The sequence below is a fragment of the Haliotis rufescens genome, unplaced genomic scaffold (genome assembly GCF_023055435.1).
Source record: "Haliotis rufescens isolate VD_foot unplaced genomic scaffold, xgHalRufe1.0.p SCAF_11, whole genome shotgun sequence".
Taxonomy (NCBI): domain Eukaryota; kingdom Metazoa; phylum Mollusca; class Gastropoda; order Lepetellida; family Haliotidae; genus Haliotis; species Haliotis rufescens.
Genome location: NW_025963791.1, coordinates 44,043,206 through 44,069,951, shown reverse-complemented (window position 1 = coordinate 44,069,951; position 26,746 = coordinate 44,043,206). Strand labels below are relative to the sequence as shown.

Here is a 26,746-nt window from a genome sequence, read left to right as displayed (position 1 = left end):
CTATATAAAGGACACATCGTGACAGCCTGTGGAAGTCGTTTACCAGAGCTGCTTGATTGTTTGTTTGTCTGTTTAACGCCGCACTCAGCAATATTCCAGCTATATGACGGTTGACTCTAAACAATCGAGTCTTGACCAGACAATCCAGTGATTAACATCATGAGCATCGATCCACGCACATGGGATTCAAAGACATGCATCAACCAAGTCAGCGAGCCTGACCACCCGCTCTCGTTAGTCGCCTGTTACGACAAGCATAGTCGCCTGTTACGACAAGCATAGTCGCCTGTTACGACAAGCATAGTCGCCTCTTACGACAAGCATAGTCGCCTGTTACGGCAAGCATAGTGGCCTGTTACGACAAGCATAGTCGCCTCTTACGACAAGCATAGTCGCCTCTTACGACAAGCATAGTCGCCTGTTACGGCAAGCATAGTCGCCTGTTACGGCAAGCATAGTCGCCTCTTACGACAAGCATAGTCGCCTGTTACGGCAAGCATAGTCGCCTGTTACGGCAAGCATAGTGGCCTGTTACGACAAGCATAGTCGCCTGTTACGGCAAGCATAGTCGCCTGTTACGGCAAGCATAGTCGCCTGTTACGGCAAGCATAGGTTGCTGAAGACCTGTTCTAACCCTGATCTTCACGGGTCAGCTACTTGATTGAGATATTGCCGGAACTGTCGGTGTCCAGATGCTTTACGTTTGTATTAGTTTTACATGGCTGTCTACTCTAGGGTGGACTTGGGTGAGGTAATGGGGGATGGTGAATGTCTACAATGTCAAAATATACAGTTCGTCTTAGCTGATAAAGTGTCATATACCTTAAATCTAAATAGTTTGATAGGCATTACTTAGAAGTTGACGGATGACAAATTGTGTCTACCTTGTCACCTTAAATCTATATATCTTTTGTCCAGAAACCAAATTAAACCAATAGTCGTATTTCTATCAACATGTAAATCCTAAATCTATTATTTAACATGCAAGATAACATATTGGGCTTAAACACTATCATGATCGAGTCAGTTGCACTTATTCTAGTCTATAGCCATGTACACGTCAATGGTACACGGGTTTCCCACAATCTGCACTCATCACTTAAAACCAACTTATTCAACAGTATTGAAATGCCTGATCCCTAAAAATGAAAACATTCTTCATAATCAAAATAAAGGAACATTAGTTATACTGTACTGTGTAATCAATATATACCACTCAATAAAAGAAACGAATAGAAAGTTCCATTAAGTATTTATGAATGCAGATATGAGCATACACGTAGACTGTCGAAAGCACTTACTGTAAAGGGGAGACAACAGCTTAAACTTGAAGAACAATGTCAAGGTCACACGATGTCAGTAACGATTTACCCGAGACTGAATCATATTCCAGATGACAGGTCTTGGAATGTTCTGATACTCCTCATACAGGGTCGACAACACCGCTGGGAGGGTCTGAGGTTCGGGATGACGTTCAAAAGTGTTCAATAAGTTTGAGATCTGGTAACCGGGATGGTCAGGGAGCATCCGGACTTGTTGTGGGCGAGGAAAGCCGTGGTCAGTATAGCTGTGTGGTCAGGTTGACTTGTTGTGGGCGAGGATAGCTGTGGACAGTATAGCTGTATGGTCAGGCTGTCTTGTTGTGGGCGAGGATAGCTGTGGTCAGTATAGCTGTGTGTGGTCAGTATAGCTTTGTGGTCAGGTTGTCTTGTTGTGGGCGAGGATCGCTGTGGTCAGTATAGCTGTGTGGTCAGGTTGACTTGTTGTGGGCGAGGATAGCTGTGGTCAGTATAGCTGTGTGTGGTCAGTATAGCTGTGTGGTCAGGTTGACTTGTTGTGGGCGAGGATAGCTGTGGTCAGTATAGCTGTGTGTGGTCAGTATAGCTGTGTGGTCAGGTTGTCTTGTTGTGGGCGGGGATAGCTGTGGTCAGTATAGCTGTGTGGTCAGGTTGTCTTGTTGTGGGCGAGGATAGCTGTGGACAGTATAGCTGTATGGTCAGGCTGTCTTGTTGTGGGCGAGGATAGCTGTGGTCAGTATAGCTGTGTGTGGTCAGTATAGCTGTATGGTCAGGTTGTCTTGTTGTGGGCGAGGATCGCTGTGGTCAGTATAGCTGTGTGGTCAGGTTGACTTGTTGTGGGCGAGGATAGCTGTGGTCAGTATAGCTGTGTGTGGTCAGTATAGCTGTGTGGTCAGGTTGACTTGTTGTGGGCGAGGATAGCTGTGGTCAGTATAGCTGTGTGTGGTCAGTATAGCTGTGTGGTCAGGTTGTCTTGTTGTGGGCGAGGATAGCTGTGGTCAGTATAGCTGTGTGGTCAGGTTGTCTTGTTGTGGGCGAGGATAGCTGTGGTCAGTATAGCTGTGTGGTCAGGTTGTCTTGTTGTGGGCGAGGATAGCTGTGGTCAGTATAGCTGTGTGTGGACAGTATAGCTGTGTGGTCAGGTTGTCTTGTTGTGGGCGAGGATAGCTGTGGTCAGTATAGCTGTGTGGTCAGGTTGTCTTGTTGTGGGCGAGGATAGCTGTGGTCAGTATAGCTGTGTGGTCAGGTTGTCTTGTTGTGGGCGAGGATAGCTGTGGTCAGTATAGCTGTGTGTGGACAGTATAGCTGTGTGGTCAGGTTGTCTTGTTGTGGGCGAGGATAGCTGTGGTCAGTATAGCTGTGTGGTCAGTATAGCTGTGTGGTCAGGTTGTCTTGTTGTGGGCGAGGATAGCCGTGGTCAGTATAGCTGTGTGGTCAGTATAGCTGTGTGGTCAGGTTGTCTTGTTGTGGGCGAGGATAGCTGTGGTCAGTATAGCTGTGTGTGGTCAGTATAGCTGTGTGGTCAGGTTGTCTTGTTGTGGGCGAGGATAGCCGTGGTCAGTATAGCTGTGTGTGGTCAGTATAGCTGTGTGGGCAGGTTGTCTTGTTGTGGGCGAGGATAGCCGTGGTCAGTATAGCTGTGTGTGGTCAGTATAGCTGTATGGTCAGGTTGTCTTGTTGTGGGCGAGGATAGCCGTGGTCAGTATAGCTGTGTGGTCAGGTTGTCTTGTTGTGGGCGAGGATAGCTGTGGTCAGTATAGCTGTGTGTGGTCAGTATAGCTGTGTGGTTAGGTTGTCTTGTTGTGGGCGAGGATAGCTGTGGTCAGTATAGCTGTATGGTCAGGTTGTCTTGTTGTGGGCGAGGATAGCTGTGGTCAGTATAGCTGTGTGTGGTCAGTATAGCTGTGTGGTCAGGTTGTCTTGTTGTGGGCGAGGATAGCTGTGGTCAGTATAGCTGTGTGGTCAGGTTGTCTTGTTGTGGGCGAGGATAGCTGTGGTCAGTATAGCTGTGTGTGGACAGTATAGCTGTGTGGTCAGGCTGTCTTGTTGATGGCGAGGATAGCTGTGGTCAGTATAGCTGTGTGGTCAGTATAGCTGTGTGGTCAGGTTGTCTTGTTGTGGGCGAGGATAGCTGTGGTCAGTATAGCTGTGTGGTCAGTATAGCTGTGTGGTCAGGTTGTCTTGTTGTGGGCGAGGATAGCCGTGGTCAGTATAGCTGTGTGGTCAGTATAGCTGTGTGGTCAGGTTGTCTTGTTGTGGGCGAGGATAGCTGTGGTCAGTATAGCTGTGTGGTCAGGTTGTCTTGTTGTGGTCGAGGATAGCTGTGGTCAGTATAGCTGTGTGTGGTCAGTATAGCTGTATGGTCAGGCTGTCTTGTTGTGGGCGAGGATAGCTGTGGTCAGTATAGCTGTATGGTCAGGTTGTCTTGTTGTGGGCGAGGATAGCTGTGGTCAGTATAGCTGTGTGGTCAGGTTGTCTTGTTGTGGGCGAGGATAGCTGTGGTCAGTATAGCTGTGTGTGGACAGTGTAGCTGTGTGGTCAGGCTGTCTTGTTGTGGGCGAGGATAGCTGTGGTCAGTATAGCTGTGTGGTCAGTATAGCTGTGTGGTCAGGTTGTCTTGTTGTGGGCGAGGATAGCTGTGGTCAGTATAGCTGTGTGTGGACAGTATAGCTGTGTGGTTAGGTTGTCTTGTTGTGGGCGAGGATAGCTGTGGTCAGTATAGCTGTGTGGTCAGTATAGCTGTGTGGTCAGGTTGTCTTGTTGATGGCGAGGATAGCCGTGGTCAGTATAGCTGTGTGGTCAGGTTGTCTTGTTGTGGGCGAGGATAGCCGTGTTCAGTATAGCTGTGTGGTCAGGTTGTCTTGTTGTGGGCGAGGATAGCTGTGGTCAGTATAGCTGTGTGTGGCCAGTATAGCTGTGTGGTTAGGTTGTCTTGTTGTGGGCGAGGATAGCTGTGGTCAGTATAGCTGTATGGTCAGGTTGTCTTGTTGTGGGCGAGGATAGCTGTGGTCAGTATAGCTGTGTGTGGACAGTATAGCTGTGTGGTTAGGTTGTCTTGTTGTGGGCGAGGATAGCTGTGGTCAGTATAGCTGTGTGGTCAGTATAGCTGTGTGGTCAGGTTGTCTTGTTGATGGCGAGGATAGCCGTGGTCAGTATAGCTGTGTGGTCAGGTTGTCTTGTTGTGGGCGAGGATAGCCGTGTTCAGTATAGCTGTGTGTGGTCAGTATAGCTGTGTGGTCAGGTTGTCTTGTTGTGGGCGAGGATAGCTGTGGTCAGTATAGCTGTGTGTGGTCAGTATAGCTGTGTGGTCAGGTTGTCTTGTTGGTGGATGACGTCTTGGTTGTTCATGAATGGAGGTCTGGTGATTTCTTCGCAGTAAATTTGAGATCATCTTCCCGAGGCAAGGGAGTTAACTGAAAAGTCATTTTTTCCCCCCTTGCCGAACTAGGCTGGAATTATGAAGTTATTTTTTGGCTGCACTAACGGGTCTATGCATAGTCCAATCACAATTGCGAAACGAAATCGACATTTCGGTCGATTGAAGGATTTGTAAAACACCAACTCGCCGTTATCAGATATTTTCCAAATCCTTTCATGTTTCTTATTAAGGTGCTCAAGTGATTTGATGCACTTCGCGAAGTAAGACCTGTTTTATTACAATATAGATCTTGCTTACCGATCTGATCGTCTTAACTGGCCGCCGCCATTTTGATTGAAGCATATGCAAGTGATATGAGAGGTGGAATCTGATTGGTCAGTAGGAGGGACATAGAAGGGACATAAATCGTAATAGCCACAGGTAGCGCAACCACCGAGCCTAATACCAGCCTGGTTCGGCAAGTGTGGAAACTGGACTTTACAGTCAGTAAACTCCCTTGACTCGGGAAATGCGTTGAGATTGTCTTGAACGACAACAAGATCCGTTCCCCGACTGTGTGAGATGGAAGCCCATACCGTAACGCTCCCGCCCCCACATGTGTCCACTTCTTGCACGTAGCTGGGGGTATACTAATGAGTACCCCGTCTGTAAACACGTAGGTAAGAATGGTCTACCACAACGGGGTAATTATGTGACCGAAGTCTCCCTAAGGTGCTCTGGGACACGTGTAGATGCCTCCCAACAGCCGACTGACGCTTCAGTCTGCCAGTGGTCAATCACATTATTCCGCTGTGCCTCATTTAGGCGAGGCATAACGTCAAACTCGTTTCTTAATACCGTGTCTACAACAGTCAGACCCCGCGGTTTTATTTCTAAAGGAGTGCACCTTGCACGTGCAATAAAAGCACATGCAAATACACCAATGATGTTTATTTGTTTGTTTGTTTGTTGCTTAACGCCGCCCGCAACAACATTCCAGCTATATGACGGCGGTCTGTAAATAATCGAGTCTGAACCAGACAATCCAGTGATTGGCATCCTGAGCATCGATCCACGCATTTGGGATACGATGACATGCATCAACCAAGTCAGCGAGCCTGACCACCCGATTCCGTTAGTCGCCTCTTACGACAAGTATAGCCGCCTATTACGGCAAGCTTGGATTGCTGAAGACCTATTCTAATCCGGATCTTCACGGGTCCAAGAACGATGTTTAATGCCAAAACTTGAATTGGTTGCGTTTTGAAGATAAATTGACAAAGGTCCATACTCGTTACTAGCAAAAGGAAACATTTGCTTATCAATAGATTCATACTATTTGTATCCAGCCATGATCTTATACTTAAAATTGTTTTATCTGCTATACGTTGCTGTTTTCCGTAGTGTAATTTTCTTCTTTGTTTTGTATTGCGGTGATCGGTGCGGACTAGAAGAACCTAAGCGTGTTAAAATACTGAACGATTTTTAGACATTAATATTATACTTCGAAAGAAATATGATTCTTTTGGTTTAAGTCTGTGTCTACATTTAAGGACATGACATTATATCAGTTAAGAACGTCAGTATCTATAGCAAGCATGATCATCCGGTTTCAATTTGTAGTTTCATTTTTTCCACTACTTATGAGTAATTTGACCATCAATACGATTATACCGTGTAAAATACCCGATTTCATCATTTTACCTACGTTTCGTGGATTAGCAATAACATTTTACCACGGTCATGGCTTGACTAAATCAATGTGTCATAATTTGATCTTTTAGTCTTAATACACACTGCCAGTAGTGCAGCGATAACCGTGACGGGTTTGAACACTTTACGGTTTGTAGCGAGCATGTCAGATCCGTGACGATCCGGGTTAGAATAGGTCTTCAGCAACCCATGCTCGCTGTAAAAGACAACTAACGGGATCGGGTGGTCAGGCTCGCTGACTTGGTTGATGCATATCATCGTATCCCAATTGCGTGCATCGATGCTTAGGATGTCAATCACTGGATTGTCCGGTCCAGACTCCATGTTTTTCACAGACCGCCCTTCATATATAGCTGGAATATTGCTGAGCGTGGCGTTAAACGACAAAGAAACAAACTGGGATCACAACTTTAAAATAATCATGGAGGATGTTGAAGCGGATGCCAGAAATGTTGAATGTCTTATTGAAATAGGTTCGTTTCCAAATCAGAGAGTTGCCACATGGTATCTTACCCTCGAACTACTTGAAACATACTACAGTATTTGAGAGCTGGGTGGCCACCGGGTTAACTACTTCCCGTCATGATGGGTTTGTGAGATTTTACAGCCGCTTCATTAACTCGATGCAAACCGTTGCTATGCATTGTATGGCAGTAAAATCCCCATCTTGTGAACCATTGACAACTAATAGTGCAGCTTTTCTCCAGATAGGGACGCCTCTCTCACTGGAACTGGAACACTGGGTATGAAAAGGATGCAGGCGTTAGCTCCACCATTTCGCAACAAGTACTTTTGCTCTGAATGTTAAAACGCAATAAAACTAGACTGGCGAGCAAAATAAACCATACCAAAATCTTTTAGCAGGATTGACCAAGAAAAGACAGCCTTGTGTGTCTCATATTTGTGCCCTGTGTGTATCAATAAATGTGGACAGTGTGTATCAATATATGTGCCCTGTGTATGTCAATATATGTGCCCTGCGTGTATCAATATATGTGACTGTGTGTATCAATATATGTGACTGTGCGTACCAATATATGTGACTGTGCGTATCAATATATGTGACTGTGTGTATCAATATATGTGACTGTGTGTATCAATATATGTGACTGTGTGTATCAATATATGTGACTGTGTGTATCAATATATGTGACCCGTGTATCGAGACCTACATTATGAATCTCGGAGCATCATTTCCCAGTATCCGTGAAGCAATGCGTCCACTAGGTTCTTATTAAGTCTGTAATTATTTCATCACTGTTGCTAATTTCATAAATCCCTTACAGTTGATGTCTTTACTATACAGTTGCCTTGATGATTGTTATCGATAATACATTTAAAGGTTTTGTAATGTAAAATTTCTCTTCTTTCTGGAACGGATCAGTTTCGTGACGAGGTTTTGCTTGGAAAGAGTTCTAAATGCTATTTCAACCATTGACTCTTGCTCCCGTTATGAAAAATAGCAACTGTGAGCGCTTCCTTTCCTTCTACGCCTTACCCAACTGGGGTACGTGGGTTTATTTGTCATCATTAGAAACACAAGCGCGGTGTTTATACGAAGGTAAACCCCATCACGCCTTACCAATGCTGAGTTGATATGTACAAATCCTGCTGTGTTTAGAAGTACGATACACAAATTGGCAATCGAAATGAAAATAAATAATATCAAATTGAGCAATAATATCAATATGCAATGGAACAATGTCAGAGAACGTGCTGAAAACTTCAGTACTATTTTTAAGTGATCACATGTCTTGCCAGGTAATGTGTTCCTGGACTGATAAGATACACACACTCGTGACGAGTTTCACGTTTGACATCTCGCTGACATCTCGCTGACAGGGCCATGTTATTGGAACAGTTGTCAAAGTTTGTTTGAAACACACTCAAGTTGAATACGTTTAGAGTTTATGATAATATCAAGAGCCCATAGTGTTGCTCCAGTCATCAAACAATGTCCGATGCAATCGTTTTGACTGGCACCATATGTTGCCGTGTTTGTTTAACTGAAAACCTACTTGCCTGTGCATGTGTTTATGACGAATGTCACCGGTTGAACAGGATACGGAGGGCATGACAGCAGTTGCTTTGTAAGTCATCGTTCTTATCTGGAGCCAAACGGACTGTAATTGATAGTGATTCACAAACACATTCCTATGATATGATTGAACCCGTACAACGGACGGATATGTCTGATGATTAGCAAAATGGTTTTGTCGATTTTATAGATAATATCTTTTTTAGCTGAAGGGGAAGTTGGGTAGCCTAGTGGTTACAATGTTGGCTCGTCACGCCGAAGGCCCATGATTGATTCCAACATGCGTAAGGTATGAATCCAATTTCTGGTGGCAACCGAAGTGATATTGCTTGACTATTGCTAACAGCGGCCTAAACTTGAACTCCGTTAATCATTTAAACATTTTATTGCTTCTTTCCGCCGGGGTGTCTCAGACGATCCTTCACAAAGTCCAATTTATACACATCCCATCACCCATGTGAACACAACACAAGACATTACTATTTGACGTCACATTTATTCACAACTCGTCCACGGACATACCATTTGATATATAACACTCTCCACGGGACAAACACGGCACATTCAATATTGTATCTTGTCACTGGTCACTTTCCATTATAAAGATACGTCCACGTGTTGTGTCCCTGCATTAGGAGTTGTTCAGCACAAGTCCTAGAGGGTTGTCTACATGGACGTGATGATGCCCAGGCTTGTCTCAGTACCGGCGACATACTTATCGTAAAGCATGCATGTATTCACCACAATTTGTCAAAAACAAATGTTATCTGAAGTTTACTGTAAAAACAACACATGTATTTGCATCGCTGGACTTCCTCATTGATAATATCTATGTGAAATTTGGGCAACAGACATTTTTCGAAGAAGTAGGCATCCCAGTGGGCACCCGTTGTGTTGCCCTTCTTGCTTATCTGTTTCTTTATGCACATGAATCGAAATATCAGCTCGGATTTTCAAAATCAAAACACGGGGATTTGACCAAGCTGTTTAACATAAGCTTCAGGTGATCAGATATTGTTCCACAACGGCCAAATAGCCAATGGTGTAGCTACCTGAGCTATAAATAAAAGACACCAGTGAAACCGCCTCCTTAGTTTCACATTAAAAGCCCTGCATAACTAAAATTCAGAGTGACAAACAAACACTGTGTGACAAGGGTGATGACTTCAACTTTCCAACTGTTAACTTTTCCTTTCTGTCGAGCAATATTCCAGCAGCTCCAGCCTTTAGTGTTTCCATTTTACAACTTGTAACATGCTCTGTCCATGAATATATTAAAGATCGCCATATACTTCTCTTGTTGCTTGATTAAGGCAACATTCAAGGCTTTAGTGAAGCTTTCCAAGTTTGTTATAGAAGACACGTGGAGGACATTTCCAAACTTGACGCATGAGTGATCGAAATGATGTCTGATACAATTCCCATTTAACATTTCACAACTTGAGCGGTACAATCGAGAACCACGTGTGTCTTCTGTCAGAGTGATGTGTGTCTTTGTATGCAAGTATTATATCAAGCGACAGGCAGCGTGTGGACATAATGTGAAGCAGAGTTCCAGTGTTTGGCTCACGAAGACAAAAAGATTTTTGATGAAAATAAAAGCACAACATCATACTATGAATATCTAGGTCACTCACTCACTCACTCACTCACTCACTCACTCACTCACTCACTCACTCACTCACTCAATCACTCAATCAATCACACAATCACTCAATCACACACTCAATCACTCATTCACTCAATCACTCACTCAATCACTCCCTCCCTTAAAGGCATGTTTCAGTTACAACAGGAAGGTTCCACCCACAACACAAACACATGTATTTATAATAAACCCGTTCCTACCACGTCTTTGTGTTATGTGTGGTTTATAATAAACCCATTCCTTTAATGTGTTTGTGTCACTGACATTTTGTTTATTATTTAGTTCAATCCATTACATTACCTGCACACAATCCACTCTCTGTACCATCCACTGTGTATAACCTACATACAGTCCACGCTCTGTACCATCCACTGTGTATTTCCTACATACATTCCACTCTCTGTATCCTCCACTGTGTATCACCTACATACAGTCCACACTCTATACCATCGACTGTGTATCACCTTCATACAGCCAACTCTCTGTATCCTCCACTGTGTATCACCTACATACAGCCCACTCTCTGTATCCTCCACTGTGTATCACCTACATACAGTCCACACTCTGTACCATCCAATGTGTATCACCTACACACAGCCCACTCTCTGTATCCTCCACTGTGTATCACCTACATACAGTCCACACTCTGTACCAGCCATTGTGTATCACCTACATTCAGTCCTCTCTCTGTCTCCTCCACTGTGTATCACCTACATACAGTCCACACTCTGTACCATCGACTGTGTATCACCTACATACATTCCACTCTCTGTATCCTCCACTATGTATCACCTACATACAGTCCACACTCTGTACCATCGACTGTGTATCACCTACATACATTCCACTCTCTGTATCCTCCACTGTGTATCACCTACATAGAGTCCACACTCTATACCATCGACTGTGTATCACCTACATACATTCCACTCTCTGTAAAATCCACTGTGTATCACCTACATACAGTCCACACTCTGTACCATCGACTGTGTATCACCTACATACATTCCACTCTCTGTATCCTCAACTGTGTATCACCTACATACAGTCCACACTCTATACCATCGACTGTGTATCACCTACATACATTCCACTCTCTGTATCCTCAACTGTGTATCACCTACATACAGTCCACACTCTGTACCATCGACTGTGTATCACCTTCATACATTCCACTCTCTGTATCCTCCACTATGTATAACCTACATACAGTCCACACTCTATACCATCGACTGTGTATCACCTGCATACAGTCCACACTCTGTATCCTCCACTGTGTATCACCTACATACAGTCTACACTCTGTACCAGCCACTGTGTATCACTAACATACAGTCCACACTCTGTATCCTCCACTGTGTATTACCTACATACAGTCCACACTCTGTACCAGCCACTGTTTATCACCTACATACAGTCCACACTCTGTATCCTCCACTGTGTATTACCTACATACAGTCCACACTCTGTACCAGCCATTGTGTATCACTTACATACATTCCACACTCTGTACCAGGCATTGTGTATCACCTACATACAGCCCACTCTCTGTATCCTCCACTGTGTATCACCTACATAAAGTCCACACTCTGTACCAGGCATTGTGTATCACCTACATTCAGTCCACTCTCTGTATCCTCCACTGTGTATCACCTACATACAGTCCACACTCTATACCATCGACTGTGTATCACCTACATACATTCCACTCTCTGTATCCTCCACTGTGTATCACCTACATACTGTCCACACTCTGTACCATCGACTGTGTATCACCTACATACAGCCCACTCTCTGTATCCTCCACTGTGTATCACCTACATACAGCCCACTCTCTGTATCCTCCACTGTGTATCACCTACATACAGTCCACACTCTGTACCATCCAATGTGTATCACCTACACACAGCCCACTCTCTGTATCCTCCACTGTGTATCACCTACATACAGTCCACACTCTGTACCAGCCATTGTGTATCACCTACATTCAGTCCTCTCTCTGTCTCCTCCACTGTGTATCACCTACATACAGTCCACACTCTGTACCATCGACTGTGTATCACCTACATACATTCCACTCTCTGTATCCTCCACTATGTATCACCTACATACAGTCCACACTCTGTACCATCGACTGTGTATCACCTACATACATTCCACTCTCTGTATCCTCCACTGTGTATCAACTACATAGAGTCCACACTCTATACCATCGACTGTGTATCACCTACATACATTCCACTCTCTGTAAAATCCACTGTGTATCACCTACATACAGTCCACACTCTGTACCATCGACTGTGTATCACCTACATACATTCCACTCTCTGTATCCTCAACTGTGTATCACCTACATACAGTCCACACTCTATACCATCGACTGTGTATCACCTACATACATTCCACTCTCTGTATCCTCAACTGTGTATCACCTACATACAGTCCACACTCTGTACCATCGACTGTGTATCACCTTCATACATTCCACTCTCTGTATCCTCCACTATGTATAACCTACATACAGTCCACACTCTATACCATCGACTGTGTATCACCTGCATACAGTCCACACTCTGTATCCTCCACTGTGTATCACCTACATACAGTCTACACTCTGTACCAGCCACTGTGTATCACTAACATACAGTCCACACTCTGTATCCTCCACTGTGTATTACCTACATACAGTCCACACTCTGTACCAGCCACTGTTTATCACCTACATACAGTCCACACTCTGTATCCTCCACTGTGTATTACCTACATACAGTCCACACTCTGTACCAGCCATTGTGTATCACTTACATACATTCCACACTCTGTACCAGGCATTGTGTATCACCTACATACAGCCCACTCTCTGTATCCTCCACTGTGTATCACCTACATAAAGTCCACACTCTGTACCAGCCATTGTGTATCACCTACATTCAGTCCACTCTCTGTATCCTCCACTGTGTATCACCTACATACAGTCCACACTCTATACCATCGACTGTGTATCACCTACATACATTCCACTCTCTGTATCCTCCACTGTGTATCACCTACATACTGTCCACACTCTGTACCATCGACTGTGTATCACCTACATACAGCCCACTCTCTGTATCCTCCACTGTGTATCACCTACATAAAGTCCACACTCTGTACCAGCCATTGTGTATTACCTACATTCAGTCCACTCTCTGTATCCTCCACTGTGTATCACATACATACAGTCCACACTCTGTACCAGCCATTGTGTATCACCTACATTCAGTCCACTCTCTGTATCGTCCACTGTGTATCACCTACATACAGTCCACACTCTATACCATCGACTGTGTATCACCTACATAGAGCCCACTCTCTGTACCATCCACTGCGTATCACCTACATACAGTCCACATTCTGTACCATCCACTGTGTATCACCTACACACAGCCCACTCTCTGTATCCTCCACTGTGTATCACCTACATACATGCCACACTCTGCACCAGCCACTGTGTATCACCTACATTCAGTCCACTCTCTGTATCCTCCACAGTGTATCACCTACATACAGTCCACACTCTGTACCATCGACTGTGTATCACCTTCATACAGCCCACTCTCTGTATCCTCCACTGTGTATCACCTACATACAGTCCACACTCCATACCATCGACTGTGTATCACCTTCATACAGCCCACTCTCTGTATCCTCCACTGTGTATCACCTACATACAGTCCACACTCTGTACCATCGACTGTGTATCACCTTCATATAGCCCACTCTCTGTACCATCCACTGTGTATCACCTACATACAGTCCACACTCTATACCATCGACTGTGTATCACCTACATACATTCCACACTCTGTATCCTCCACTGTGTATCACCTACATACAGTCCACACTCTGTACCAGGCATTGTGTATCACCTACATACAGTCCACTCTCTGTATCCTCTACTGTGTATCACCTACATACAGTCCACACTCTGTACCAGCCACTGTGTATCACTTACATACATTCCACTCTCTGTATCCTCCACTGTGTATCACCTACGTACAGTCCACACTCTGTACCAGCCACTGTGTATCACTTACATACATTCCACACTCTGTACCAGGCATTGTGTATCACCTACATACAGTCCACACTCTGTACCAGCCACTGTGTATCACTTACATACATTCCACACTCTGTACCAGGCATTGTGTATCACCTACATACAGTCCACACTCTGTACCAGCCACTGTGTATCACTTACATACATTCCACACTCTGTACCAGGCATTGTGTATCACCTACATACAGTCCACACTCTGTACGTGGTTACTGGCCCGTGTGCTGTGGTAGTACCTGGATCCCCCTGAGTCAAAGTGACTGGACGCCTCCCTGTCCAGGTGGTCGGCATGGAAGGGGACATTGGCGTCTTTCTCCTTCATTTTCCGCAGTTGAATGAAGCGCAACATTCTCTTGAAACCATTCCTAAACTTTGGGTTCATCCAGAAGTAGACGAAGGGATTGTAGCAGGAGTGACTGGTTGCCAGCCACTGGATGGCGAGAAAGACGATGTTCATGTAGCTGTCGTTGTAGATGCTCTGGTCGCGGTCGCCCACCAGTGTGAGGACGTGCAGCGGCAGCCAACACACAGCGTAGATCAGCACCACGACGATGATCATCTTCACCATCTGTGGATGGGAATACAGACGTCGTTAAGGGGGACATGCATACATATTATCACACAATTAATGATCAGATGCTTGCAGTCATTATTTCATTTTGGCCCTTTCGAACCCAAATACTGGAGGTATGTGTGAACACACATTGCAATTTAGAAAGTGGTCAGATGTAACAAATGTTATATTTGGGATAACACTTTCTTTATAAAGTACAGATTCTCGTACTTTTTCGGGTTGAGTCCCGTCCGGGATTCCAACCCACACTGCCAGAGTGTGGCATCTAATCGCCAGCACGAAAGGTCAGCGATCTAACCCACTCAGCCACCGAGGCTTCCACAAAAATGAAAGTCCGACAACTGGTAGTCTAGATCACGTACTTTGAGTGCGCCTCTGACAAGTGTAAATTGGCACGGCTCCCATGGCCGAAGCTATGAACACACAATGCCATTTAGAAAAGGGTAAAATGTAACAAATGTTATATTTGGGATAACACTTTCTTTGTAAAGTACAGATTCTCGTACTTTGGGGGTTGTTTTACGGGAAGCTGTCACAATGGAGAAATAATGAGGTGCCTCTCTAGGCGGGAAACAGAACACACTTAAAATATATCATGTTGTCATGTTGTCATACTCACTCACACAATCACTCACTCACTCATCACAATTACATGACTAAATTGCCCGAGTTCCCCTTCTTAACCCAACAAGCTGTATCCGCTCTTGCAATGTGTTTTCAGAATGGAAGTTCTTTGAACGCTATTTAGAATGGAAGTTGTTCATATGATATTTATGGCAGAGGCTAGTAAGGACGATGCATGTCCAACACTGTTATAACTTGCGATGACCCATTCGTCACCCCGTGAGCGGTGTGACGAGCCAGTTACCAAGACGGGCGTCCACCCATCTTCTCTGAGAGCAAAAGACAAGGGATGGCTGTAGAGTTCTGAGCCTAACTCTGATGCACTGCGTTTATGGAGTTGGCTTCTAAGTATTCCGCAACATAATCCCGAAGTACATAAACGATGGTGAAGTGCCTGGATCCCACAGGTGTAGGATTACCCATGTTGGTGTCAAACTGTAACAAGTCCTCCACAGCAGAAATAACGCCAACAGCATTAGCATATTGTTTGCAAGACAGTTCTGTCTTCAACTGAGGGAAGAGGTGGAAATCTGACGGTGCAAATTCTGGTGAATCGGGAGGATGTTAAATGAATTCAAAGCTCCTATCATGAATTGCAGATTGCCGATGTGACATTCATTCGTAACTCATTCACTCACTCATGGACTGCATGGACCTTACACATGTGCATTGTCTTGGGGAAACAGCACATCCTTGGAGCGTGTTCCACGACGTTTAGCCTTGATATCTGGACACAGCTGCCTGATCACACCAGCATGATCGTGGTCATTAATCGTGTAAGAAGACGCATGCAATTACATGATTGGTTTATCTAGAGATCTAAAGAGGCGATCCTTATCACACGTGCTAACTGAAACCATCGTCGGTGTCTTAAAGTCAAAGGTAACAGTAACGGCGCTCTGTAGTTTTGTGCATTACCAGCTCATAACATGCTTCATTACATCCTCAGAAAACGTCCATGGTGAATAGGTAATAATAGGCATAAAACATGTCTTAATGTCAAAAAACTGTTACACGTCCCTTTTCTGCTTTAACTGCACAGTGGGTTATAGACAGTACACAGGGGAACAACATCACTTAAATACAACATGTGTTATGCCCAGTCCGCAGGGGAACAGCATAATATAAATACACAGTATGTTATACAAACTTGGGTTCTACACAATCCTCGGGGGAACAGCATCAAAGTAAACACACCATGGTGTCAATTTATGATTTGTTGACTTTGTGGCAGGGGATAATAAAATACACTGTGGGTTAATACAGTCCAGAGGGGAACACTACCACTTAAACACAACATGGATTATACACAGTCCAGAGGGGAACACTACCATTTAAACACAACATGGGTTAATACAGTCCAGAGGGGAACACTACCACTGAAACACAACATGTGTTGTACACAGTCCAGAGGGGAACACTACCACTTAAACGAAACATGGGTTAATACAGTCCAGAGGGGAACACTACCACTTAAACACAACATGGGTTATACACAGTCCAGAGGGGAACACTACCACTTAAACACAACATGGGTTGTACACAGTCCAGAGGGGAACACAACCACTTAAACACAACATGGATTATACACAGTCCAGAGGGGAACACTACCACTTAAACACAACATGGGTTAATACAGTCCAGAGGGGAACACTACCACTTAAACACAACATGGGTTAAAAACAGTCCAGAGGGGAACACTACCACTTAAACACAACATGGGTTGTACACAGTCCAGAGGGGAACACTACCACTTAAACACAACATGGATTAAACACAGTCCAGAGGGGAACACTACCACTTAAACACAACATGGGTTAAAACAGTCCAGAGGGGAACACTACCACTTAAACACAACATGGGTTGTACACAGTCCAGAGGGGAACACTACCACTTCAACACAACATGGATTATACACAGTCCAGAGGGGAACACTACCACTTAAACACAACATGGGTTAATACAGTCCAGAGGGGAACACTACCACTGAAACACAACATGTGTTGTACACAGTCCAGAGGGGAACACTACCACTTAAACACAACATGGGTTAATACAGTCCAGAGGGGAACACTACCACTTAAACACAACATGGGTTGTACACAGTCCTGAGGGGAACAGTACCACTTAAACACAACATGGGTTAATACAGTGCAGAGGGGAACACTACCACTTAAACACAACATGGGTTATACACAGTCCAGAGGGGAACGCTACCACTTAAACACAACATGGGTTATACACAGTCCAGAGGGGAACACTACCACTTAAACACAACATGGGTTAATACAGTCCAGATGGAAACACTACCACTTAAACACAACATGGGTTATACACAGTCCAGAGGGGAACACTACCACTTAAACACAACATGCGTTATACACAGTCCAGAGGGGAACGCTACCACTTAAACACAACATGGGTTAATACAGTCCAGAGGGGAACACTACCACTTAAACACAACATGGGTTATACACAGTCCAGAGGGGAACACTACCACTTAAACACAACATGGGTTTTACACAGTCCAGAGGGGAACACTACCACTTAAACACAACATGGGTTAATACAGTCCAGAGGGGAACACTACCACTTAAACACAACATGGGTTATACACAGTCCAGAGGGGAACACTACCACTTAAACACAACATGGGTTGTACACAGTCCTGAGGGGAACGCTACCACTTAAATGCAACATGTGTTATAAGCAGTCCGGGGGGGGGGGGGGGGGGGGGGGAGGGCGCTACCACTTAAAAACAACATGGGTTATACACAGTCCTGAGGGGAACACTACCACTGAATGAACCAAAGATAATGTTTTTTCGTAATGGAGGCCCTTTGCGTGCATATGAGAAGTGGTATTTTATGGGAAAACAGATTGATGTTGTATCGTCATATAGATATCTGGGTCTGGTTTTTACGCCGAAACTTGTTTGGAGTAAGGCACATCTTTCACTCACCGCCCAAGCACAAAAAGCTTTATTGGCTATTTATACATATTCCAGGAAATTTGGTAATTTATCATGTAAAGATTTTTTTGAAATATTTGATGCTACAGTTGTACCCATTCTTTGTTATGGTGCAGAGATATGGGGTGTGAATTACTGTAGGAGAGTTGAAAGTGTACAGATAAAGTTATGTAAACAGATACTTAAAGTTGGTAAAAGTTTTACAAATAATATGGTTCTAGGGGAATGTGGAAGAATTCCTCTCCAGTATATTTATATGACAAGAGCAGTTAAATATTGGACTAAACTTATTAATTTAAATGACAACAGATTACCATTTCAATGTTATAGCATGATGTTATCACAGGATGAGAGTGGAAGAGTAAATTGGGTCACACATATAAAACATGTTTCAATTTGGATTTGGATTTGTTTGGGTTGCACAGGATGTGGGTCATATTGATACATTTATTTCAACATTCAAGCAGAGATTGTTTGATAATCTCCATCAAAAATGGGTTGCTGAACTAGGTAGTTCTTCAAAGACATATTATTATAGGCAGTTTAAGTCATTACTCAATGTTGAATGGTATCTATCCTATAATCTACCCTTATCTATCAGGACAGCCATGTCAAGATTTAGATGTGGTAATTATGGACTTGCAATAGAAACGGGACGTTATAATAATATTGAATACTTAATGCGATTGTGCCCTTTTTGTCTCAAGGAAGGTATTTCATCTATTGAAGATGAACATCATGTATTCCTTGTGTGTAAACAGTATACCTAAGAAGTATGTACATTGTTAGGCACTTTAGATCAGCCTCATTACAGGCGTTTATAAGTATTATGTCATCAGATAATTATAATGTTATTCATGATACTTGTCAGTATTTACATAAAGTTTATAAACACAGAATTGCATTCTTAAAGGAAGAGTGATATTTATAGTTCATTTAAACATAATGTTCAATAATATTTATAGTTCATTCAAACACACTATTTATAATGTTAAACAACATGTACCACACTTTCTTGCAAAAGTATTAGGTCATCAGATAATTATGTTATTCATGATACTTGTCAGTATTTACATAAAGTTTATAAACACGGAACTGCACTCTTAAATGATGAGTGATATTTATAGTTCAATGAAACATAATGTCTCAATGTTAAACAACTGTTGGTAATATTTGAAACATGTACCACACTTTCTTGCATATGATTGTACACCTGCCTTTATATTAGCGTAAGCGCAGTACATGTTAATAAAATCAAGCATGTATTATGGGCCTTTGGCCTTTATACTGTAATAAAGAATCTAAATGCAGCATGGGTTATATACAGTCCAGGGGGACACTACCACTTAAACACAACATGGGTTATACACAGTCCGCAGGGGGAAACTATCACTTAAACACAACATGGGTTATACACAGTCCGCAGGGGAACACTACCACTGAAATACAATGTGGGTTATACACAGTCCACAGGGGGAAACTATCACTTAAACACAACATGGGTTATACACAGTCCGCAGGGGGACACTACCACTTAAACACAACATGGGTTATACACAGTCCGCAGGGGGACACTACCACTTAAACACAACATGGGTTATACACAGTCCGCAGGGGAACACTACCACTGAAATACAATGTGGGTTATACACAGTCCGCAGGGGGACACTACCACTTAAACACAACATGGGTTATACACAGTCCGCATGGGAACACTACCACTGAAATACAATGTTGGTTATACACAGTCCGCAGGGGAACACTACCACTGAAATACAATGTGGGTAAAACACAATCCGCAGGGGAACACTACCACTGAAATACAATGTGGGTTATACACAATCCGCAGGGGAACACTACCACTGAAATACAATGTGGGTTATACACAATCCGCAGGGGAGCACTACCACTGAAATACAATGTGGGTTATACACAGTCCGCAGGGGGAAACTATCACTTAAACACAACATGGGTTATACACAGTCCGCAGGGGAACACTACCACTGAAATACAATGTGGGTTATACACAGTCCGCAGGGGGAAACTATCACTTAAACACAACATGGGTTATACACAGTCCGCAGGGGAACACTACCAATGAAATAAAATGTGGGTTATACACAGTCCGCAGGGGAACACTACCACTTAAACACAACATGGGTTATACACAGTCCGCAGGGGGACACTACCACTTAAACACAACATGGGTTATACACAGTCCGGAGGGGAACACTACCACTGAAATACAATGTGGGTAAAACACAATCCGCAGGGGAACACTACCACTGAAATACAATGTGGGTTATACACAGTCCGCAGGGGAACACTACCACTGAAATACAATGTGGGTTATACACAGTCCGCAGGGGAACCCTACCACTGAAATACAATGTGGATTATACACAGTCCGCAGGGGAACACTACCACTGAAATACAATGAGGGTTATACACAGTCCGCAGGGGAACCCTACCACTGAAATACAATGTGGATTATACACAGTCCGCAGGGGAACACTACCACTTAAACACAACTTGGGTTATACACAGTCCGCAGGGGAACACTACCACTGAAATACAATGTGGGTTATTCACAGTCCGCAGGGGAACACTACCACTGAAATACAATGTGGGTTATTCATAGTCCGCAGGGGGACACTTTCGCTAAAATACAACGTTGGTGATATACAGTTCTGCATCTTCCCGAGGCAAGAGAGTTAACTGACTTTAAAAGTCCAGTTTCAACCCTTGCCGAACTAGGCTGGAATTCCTGGGCTCGATCGTAGCGCCACCAGTGGCTATTACCAGTTATGTCCTTTCTATGCCTCTCCTATTGACCAATCAGATTCAACCTCTCGTATCACTTGCATTTGCTTCAAACAAAACGATGGCGCCCAGTCAAGACGTTCTGCTCGATAATCAAGATCTATATTGTGATAAAACGAGTCTTACATCGCGAAGTGCATCAAATCACGTGAGTAAATTGATTAAAAGCATGAACAGATTTAGAAAATATCTGTTGACAACGAGTTAGCGGTGCACATGCTTTGCAAATCCTGCAGTCGACCGAAATCTGCTTGACACTTTACGAACCTGATTTCGATTTCAGTGCGCCATTTTGATTGGACTATGCATAGACTCGTTAGTCCAGCCAAAATGTAACTCCATAATACCAGCCTAGTTCGGCAAGGGCGGAAAATGGACTTTTATAGTCAGTTAAATCACTTGCCTCGGGAAGATGACAGTTCTCAGGCAAACAATATCACTTAACTACAACGTGGGTTTTACATAGTCCGCAGGGAATCATTGTCTCTAAAATACAACATGTTTTATACAAAGTCCGCAGGTAAACACTACCACTTAAATAAAACGTGTGTTATACACAGTCCGCAGGTGAACACTACTACTTAAATACAACGTGTTACACACAGTCCGCAGGTGAACACTATCATTTAAATACAACGTGTGTTACACACAGTCCGCAGGTGAACACTATCACTTTAAATACAACGTGTGTTATACACAGTCCACAGGTGAACACTATCACTTAAATACAACGTGTGTTATACACAGTCCGCAGGTGAACACTACTACTTATATACAACGTGTGTTACACACAGTCCGCAGGGGAAAACCATCACTTAAATACAATGTGTGTTACACACAGTCCGCAGGTGAACACTATCACTTAAATACAACGTGGGTTAAACATAGTCCACAGGAGAACACCATCACTTAAATACAACGTGTGTTACACACAGTCCGTAGGGGAACACTATCATTTAAATACAACGCGGGTTATTCACACTCCAGAGGTGAACTCTATCTCTTAAATACAACGTGTGTTATTCACAATCCGCAGGTGAACACTATCACTTAAATACAACGCGGGTTATTCACAGTCCGCAGGTGAACACTATCACTTAAATACAACGCGGGTTATTCACAGTCCGCAGGTGAACACTACCACTTAAATACAACGCGGGTTATTCACAGTCCGCAGGTGAAAACTATCACTTAAATACAGTGTGTGTTATACACAGTCTGCAGGGGAACACCATCACTTCAATACAACGTGTGTTTTACACAGTCCATAGGGGAACACTATCATTAAAATACAACGTGTGTTATACACAGTCCGCAGGTGAACACTATCACTTGAATACAACGTGTGTTATACACAGTCCGCAAGTGAACACTATCACTTCAATACAACGTGTGTTACACACTGTCAATAGGGGAACACTCTCACTTAAATACAACGTGTGTTACACACTGTCCGTAGGGGAACACCATCACTTAAATACAACGTGTGTTACACACAGTCAGCAGGGGAACACCATCACTTAAATACAACGTGTGTTACACACTGTCAATAGGGGATCACATCACTTAAATACAACGTGTGTTACAAACTGTCCGTAGGGGAACACTATCACTTAAATACAACGTGTGTTACACACAGTCAGCAGGGGAACACTGTCACTTAAATACAACGTGGGTAAAACACAGTCCGTAGGGGAACACCATCGCTTACATACAACGTGTGTTATACACAGTCCGCAGGTGAACAACATCACTTCAATACAACGTGTGTTACACACTGTCAATAGGGGAACACTATCACTTAAATATAACGTGTGTTACACACTATCCGTAGGTGAACACTATCTCTTAAATACAACGTGTGTTATTCACAATCCGCAGGTGAACACTATCACTTAAATACAACGCGGGTTATTCACAGTCCGCAGGTGAACACTATCACTTAAATACAACGCGGGGTATTCACAGTCCGCAGGTGAACACTACCACTTAAATACAACGCGGGTTATTCACAGTCCGCAGGTGAACACTATCACTTAAATACAATGTGTGTTATACACAGTCTGCAGGGGAACACCATCACTTAAATACAACGTGTGTTTTACACAGTCCATAGGGGAACACTATCATTAAAATACAACGTGTGTTATACACAGTCCGCAGGTGAACACTATCACTTGAATACAACGTGTGTTATACACAGTCCGCAAATGAACACTATCACTTAAGTACAACGTTTGTTTTACACAGTCCGCAGGTGAACACTATCACTTAAATACAACGTGTGATATACACAGTCCGCAGGTGAACACCATCACTTCAATACAACGTGTGTTACACACTGTCAATAGGGGAACACTATCACTTAAATACAACGTGTGTTACACACTGTCCGTAGGGGAACACCATCACTTAAATACAACGTGTGTTACACACAGTCAGCAGGAGAACACCATCACTTAAATACAACGTGTGTTACACACTGTCAATAGGGGATCACATCACTTAAATACAACGTGTGTTACACACTGTCCGTAGGGGAACACTATCACTTAAATACAACGTGTGTTACACACAGTCAGCAGGGGAACACCATCACTTAAATACAACGTGGGTTATTCACAGTCCGTAGGGGAACACCATCGCTTACATACAACGTGTGTTATACACAGTCCGCAGGTGAACAACATCACTTCAGTACAACGTGTGTTACACACTGTCAATAGGGGAACACTATCACTTAAATACAACGTGTGTTACACACAGTCAGCAGGGGAACACTATCACTTAAATACAACGTGGGTTAAACATAATCCGTAGGGGAACACCATCGCTTACATACAACGTGTGTTATACAGAGTCCGCAGGTGAACACTCTGACTTAAGTACAACGTTTGTGATACACAGTCCGCAGGTGAACACCATCACTTAAATACAACGTGTGATATACACAGTCCGCAGGTGAACACTATCACTTGAATACAACGTGTGTTATACACAGTCCGCAAGTGAACACCATCGCTTAAATACAACGTGTGTTATACACTGTCCGTAGGGGAACACTATCATTAAAATACAACGTGTGTTATACACAGTTCGCAGGGGAACACCATCACTTAAATACAACGTGTGTTACACACAGTCTGCAGGGGAACACCATCACTTAAATACAACGTGTGTTATACACAGTCCGCAGGTGAACATTACTACTTAAATACAACGTGTGTTACACACGGTCAGCAGGGGAACACTATCACTTAAATACAACGTGGGTTAAACATAGTTCGCAGGGGAACACCATCACTTAAATACAACGTGGGTTATTCACAGTCCGCAGGTGAACACTATCACTTAAATACAACGTTTGTTTTACACAGTCCGCAGGTGAACACTATCACTTAAATACAACGTGTGATATACACAGTCCGCAGGTGAACACCATCACTTCAATACAACGTGTGTTACACACTGTCAATAGGGGAACACTATCATTAAAATACAACGTGTGTTATACACAGTTCGCAGGGGAACACCATCACTTAAATACAACGTGTGTTACACACAGTCTGCAGGGGAACACCATCACTTAAATACAACGTGTGTTATACACAGTCCGCAGGTGAACATTACTACTTAAATACAACGTGTGTTACACACGGTCAGCAGGGGAACACTATCACTTAAATACAACGTTGGTTAAACATAGTTCGCAGGGGAACACCATCACTTAAATACAACGTGGGTTATTCACAGGCCGCAGGTGAACACCATCACTTAAATACAACGTTTGTTTTACACAGTCCGCAGGTGAACACTATCACTTAAATACAACGTGTGATATACACAGTCCGCAAGTGAACACCATCACTTCAATACAACGTGTGTTACACACTGTCAATAGGGGAACACTATCATTTAAATACAACGTGTGTTATACACAGTCTGCAGGGGAACACCATCACTTAAATACAACGTGTGTTACACACAGTCTGCAGGGGAACACCATCACTTAAATACAACGTGTGTTATACACAGTCCGCAGGTGAACATTACTACTTAAATACTACGTGTGTTACACACAGTCTGCAGGTGAACACTATCACTTAAATACAACGTGTGTTATACACAGTCCGCAGGTGAACATTACTACTTAAATACAACGTGTGTTACACACAGTCAGCAGGGGAACACCATCACTTAAATACAACGTTGGTTAAACATAGTTCGCAGGGGAACACCATCACTGAAATACAACGTGGGTTATTCACAGTCCCCAGGTGAACACTACCACTTAAATACAACGCGGGTTATTCACAGTCCGCAGGTGAACACTATAACTTGAATACAACGTGTGTTATACACAGTCCGCAAGTGAACACCATCGCTTAAATACAACGTGTGTTATACACTCTCCGTAGGGGAACACCATCACTTAAATACAACGTGTGTTACACACAGTCAGCAGGGGAACACCATCACTTAAATACAACGTGTGTTATACACAGTCCGCAGGGGAACAACATCACTTAAATACAACGTGGGTTAAACATAGTTCGCAGGGGAACACTATCACTTAAATACAACGTGGGTTATTCACAGGCCGCAGGTGAACACTACCTCTTAAATACAACGCGGGTTATTCACAGTCCGAAGTTGAACATTATCACTTAAATACAACGTGGGTTATTCACAATCCGCAGGTGAACACTATCACTTAAATACAACGCGGGGTATTCACAGTCCGCAGGTGAACACTACCACTTAAATACAACGCGGGTTATTCACAGTCCGCAGGTGAACACTATCATTTAAATACAACGTTTGTTACACAGAGTCTGCAGGAGAACACCATCACTTCAATACAACGTGTGTTACACACTATCCATAGGGGAACACTATCACTTAAATACAACGTGTGTTATACACAGTCTGCAGGGGAACACCATCACTTAAATACAACGTGTGTTACACACAGTCCGCAGGTGAACACCATCACTTAAATACAACGTGTGTTATACACAGTCCGCAGGTAAACATTACTACTTAAATAGTACGAGTGTTACACACAGTCTGCAGGTGAACACTATCACTTAAATACAACGTGGGTTATACACAGTCCGCAGGTGAACATTACTACTTAAATACAACGTGTGTTACACACAGTCAGCAGGTGAACACCATCAGTTAAATACAACGTTGGTTAAACATAGTTCGCAGGGGAACACCATCACTGAAATACAACGTGGGTTATTCACAGTCCGCAGGTGAACACTACCACTTAAATACAACGCGGGTTATTCACAGTCCGCAGGTGAACACTATAACTTGAATACAACGTGTGTTATACACAGTCCGCAAGTGAACACCATCGCTTAAATACAACGTGTGTTATACACTGTCCGTAGGGGAACACTATCATTTAAATACAACGTGTGTTATACACAGTCCGCAGGGGAACACCATCACTTAAATACAACGTGTGTTACACACAGTCTGCAGGGGAACACCATCACTTAAATACAACGTGTGTTATACACAGTCCGCAGGTGAACATTGCTGCTTAAATACAACGTGTGTTACACACAGTCAGCAGGGGAACACTA

The 26,746-nt window shown here is 43.5% G+C and overlaps 1 protein-coding gene across 3 annotated transcripts in view; it reads right to left on the bottom strand.

Annotated features, from left to right (window-relative positions):
- Positions 1-12,287: 12,287 nt before the first annotated feature.
- LOC124120406 (RYamide receptor-like) overlaps positions 12,288-26,746 on the bottom strand; it is a 72,945-nt gene continuing 58,486 nt past the window's right edge. For 2 of the 3 annotated variants that reach the window (XM_046483221.2, XM_048392810.1), the window contains exon 3: positions 12,288-14,719. In XM_046483221.2, the coding sequence (XP_046339177.2) occupies positions 14,333-14,719 (387 nt within the window). In that variant the 3' untranslated portion in view covers positions 12,288-14,332. The remainder of the gene's footprint in view (positions 14,720-26,746) is intronic. The other variant, XR_007219998.1, reaches the window with a different exon arrangement.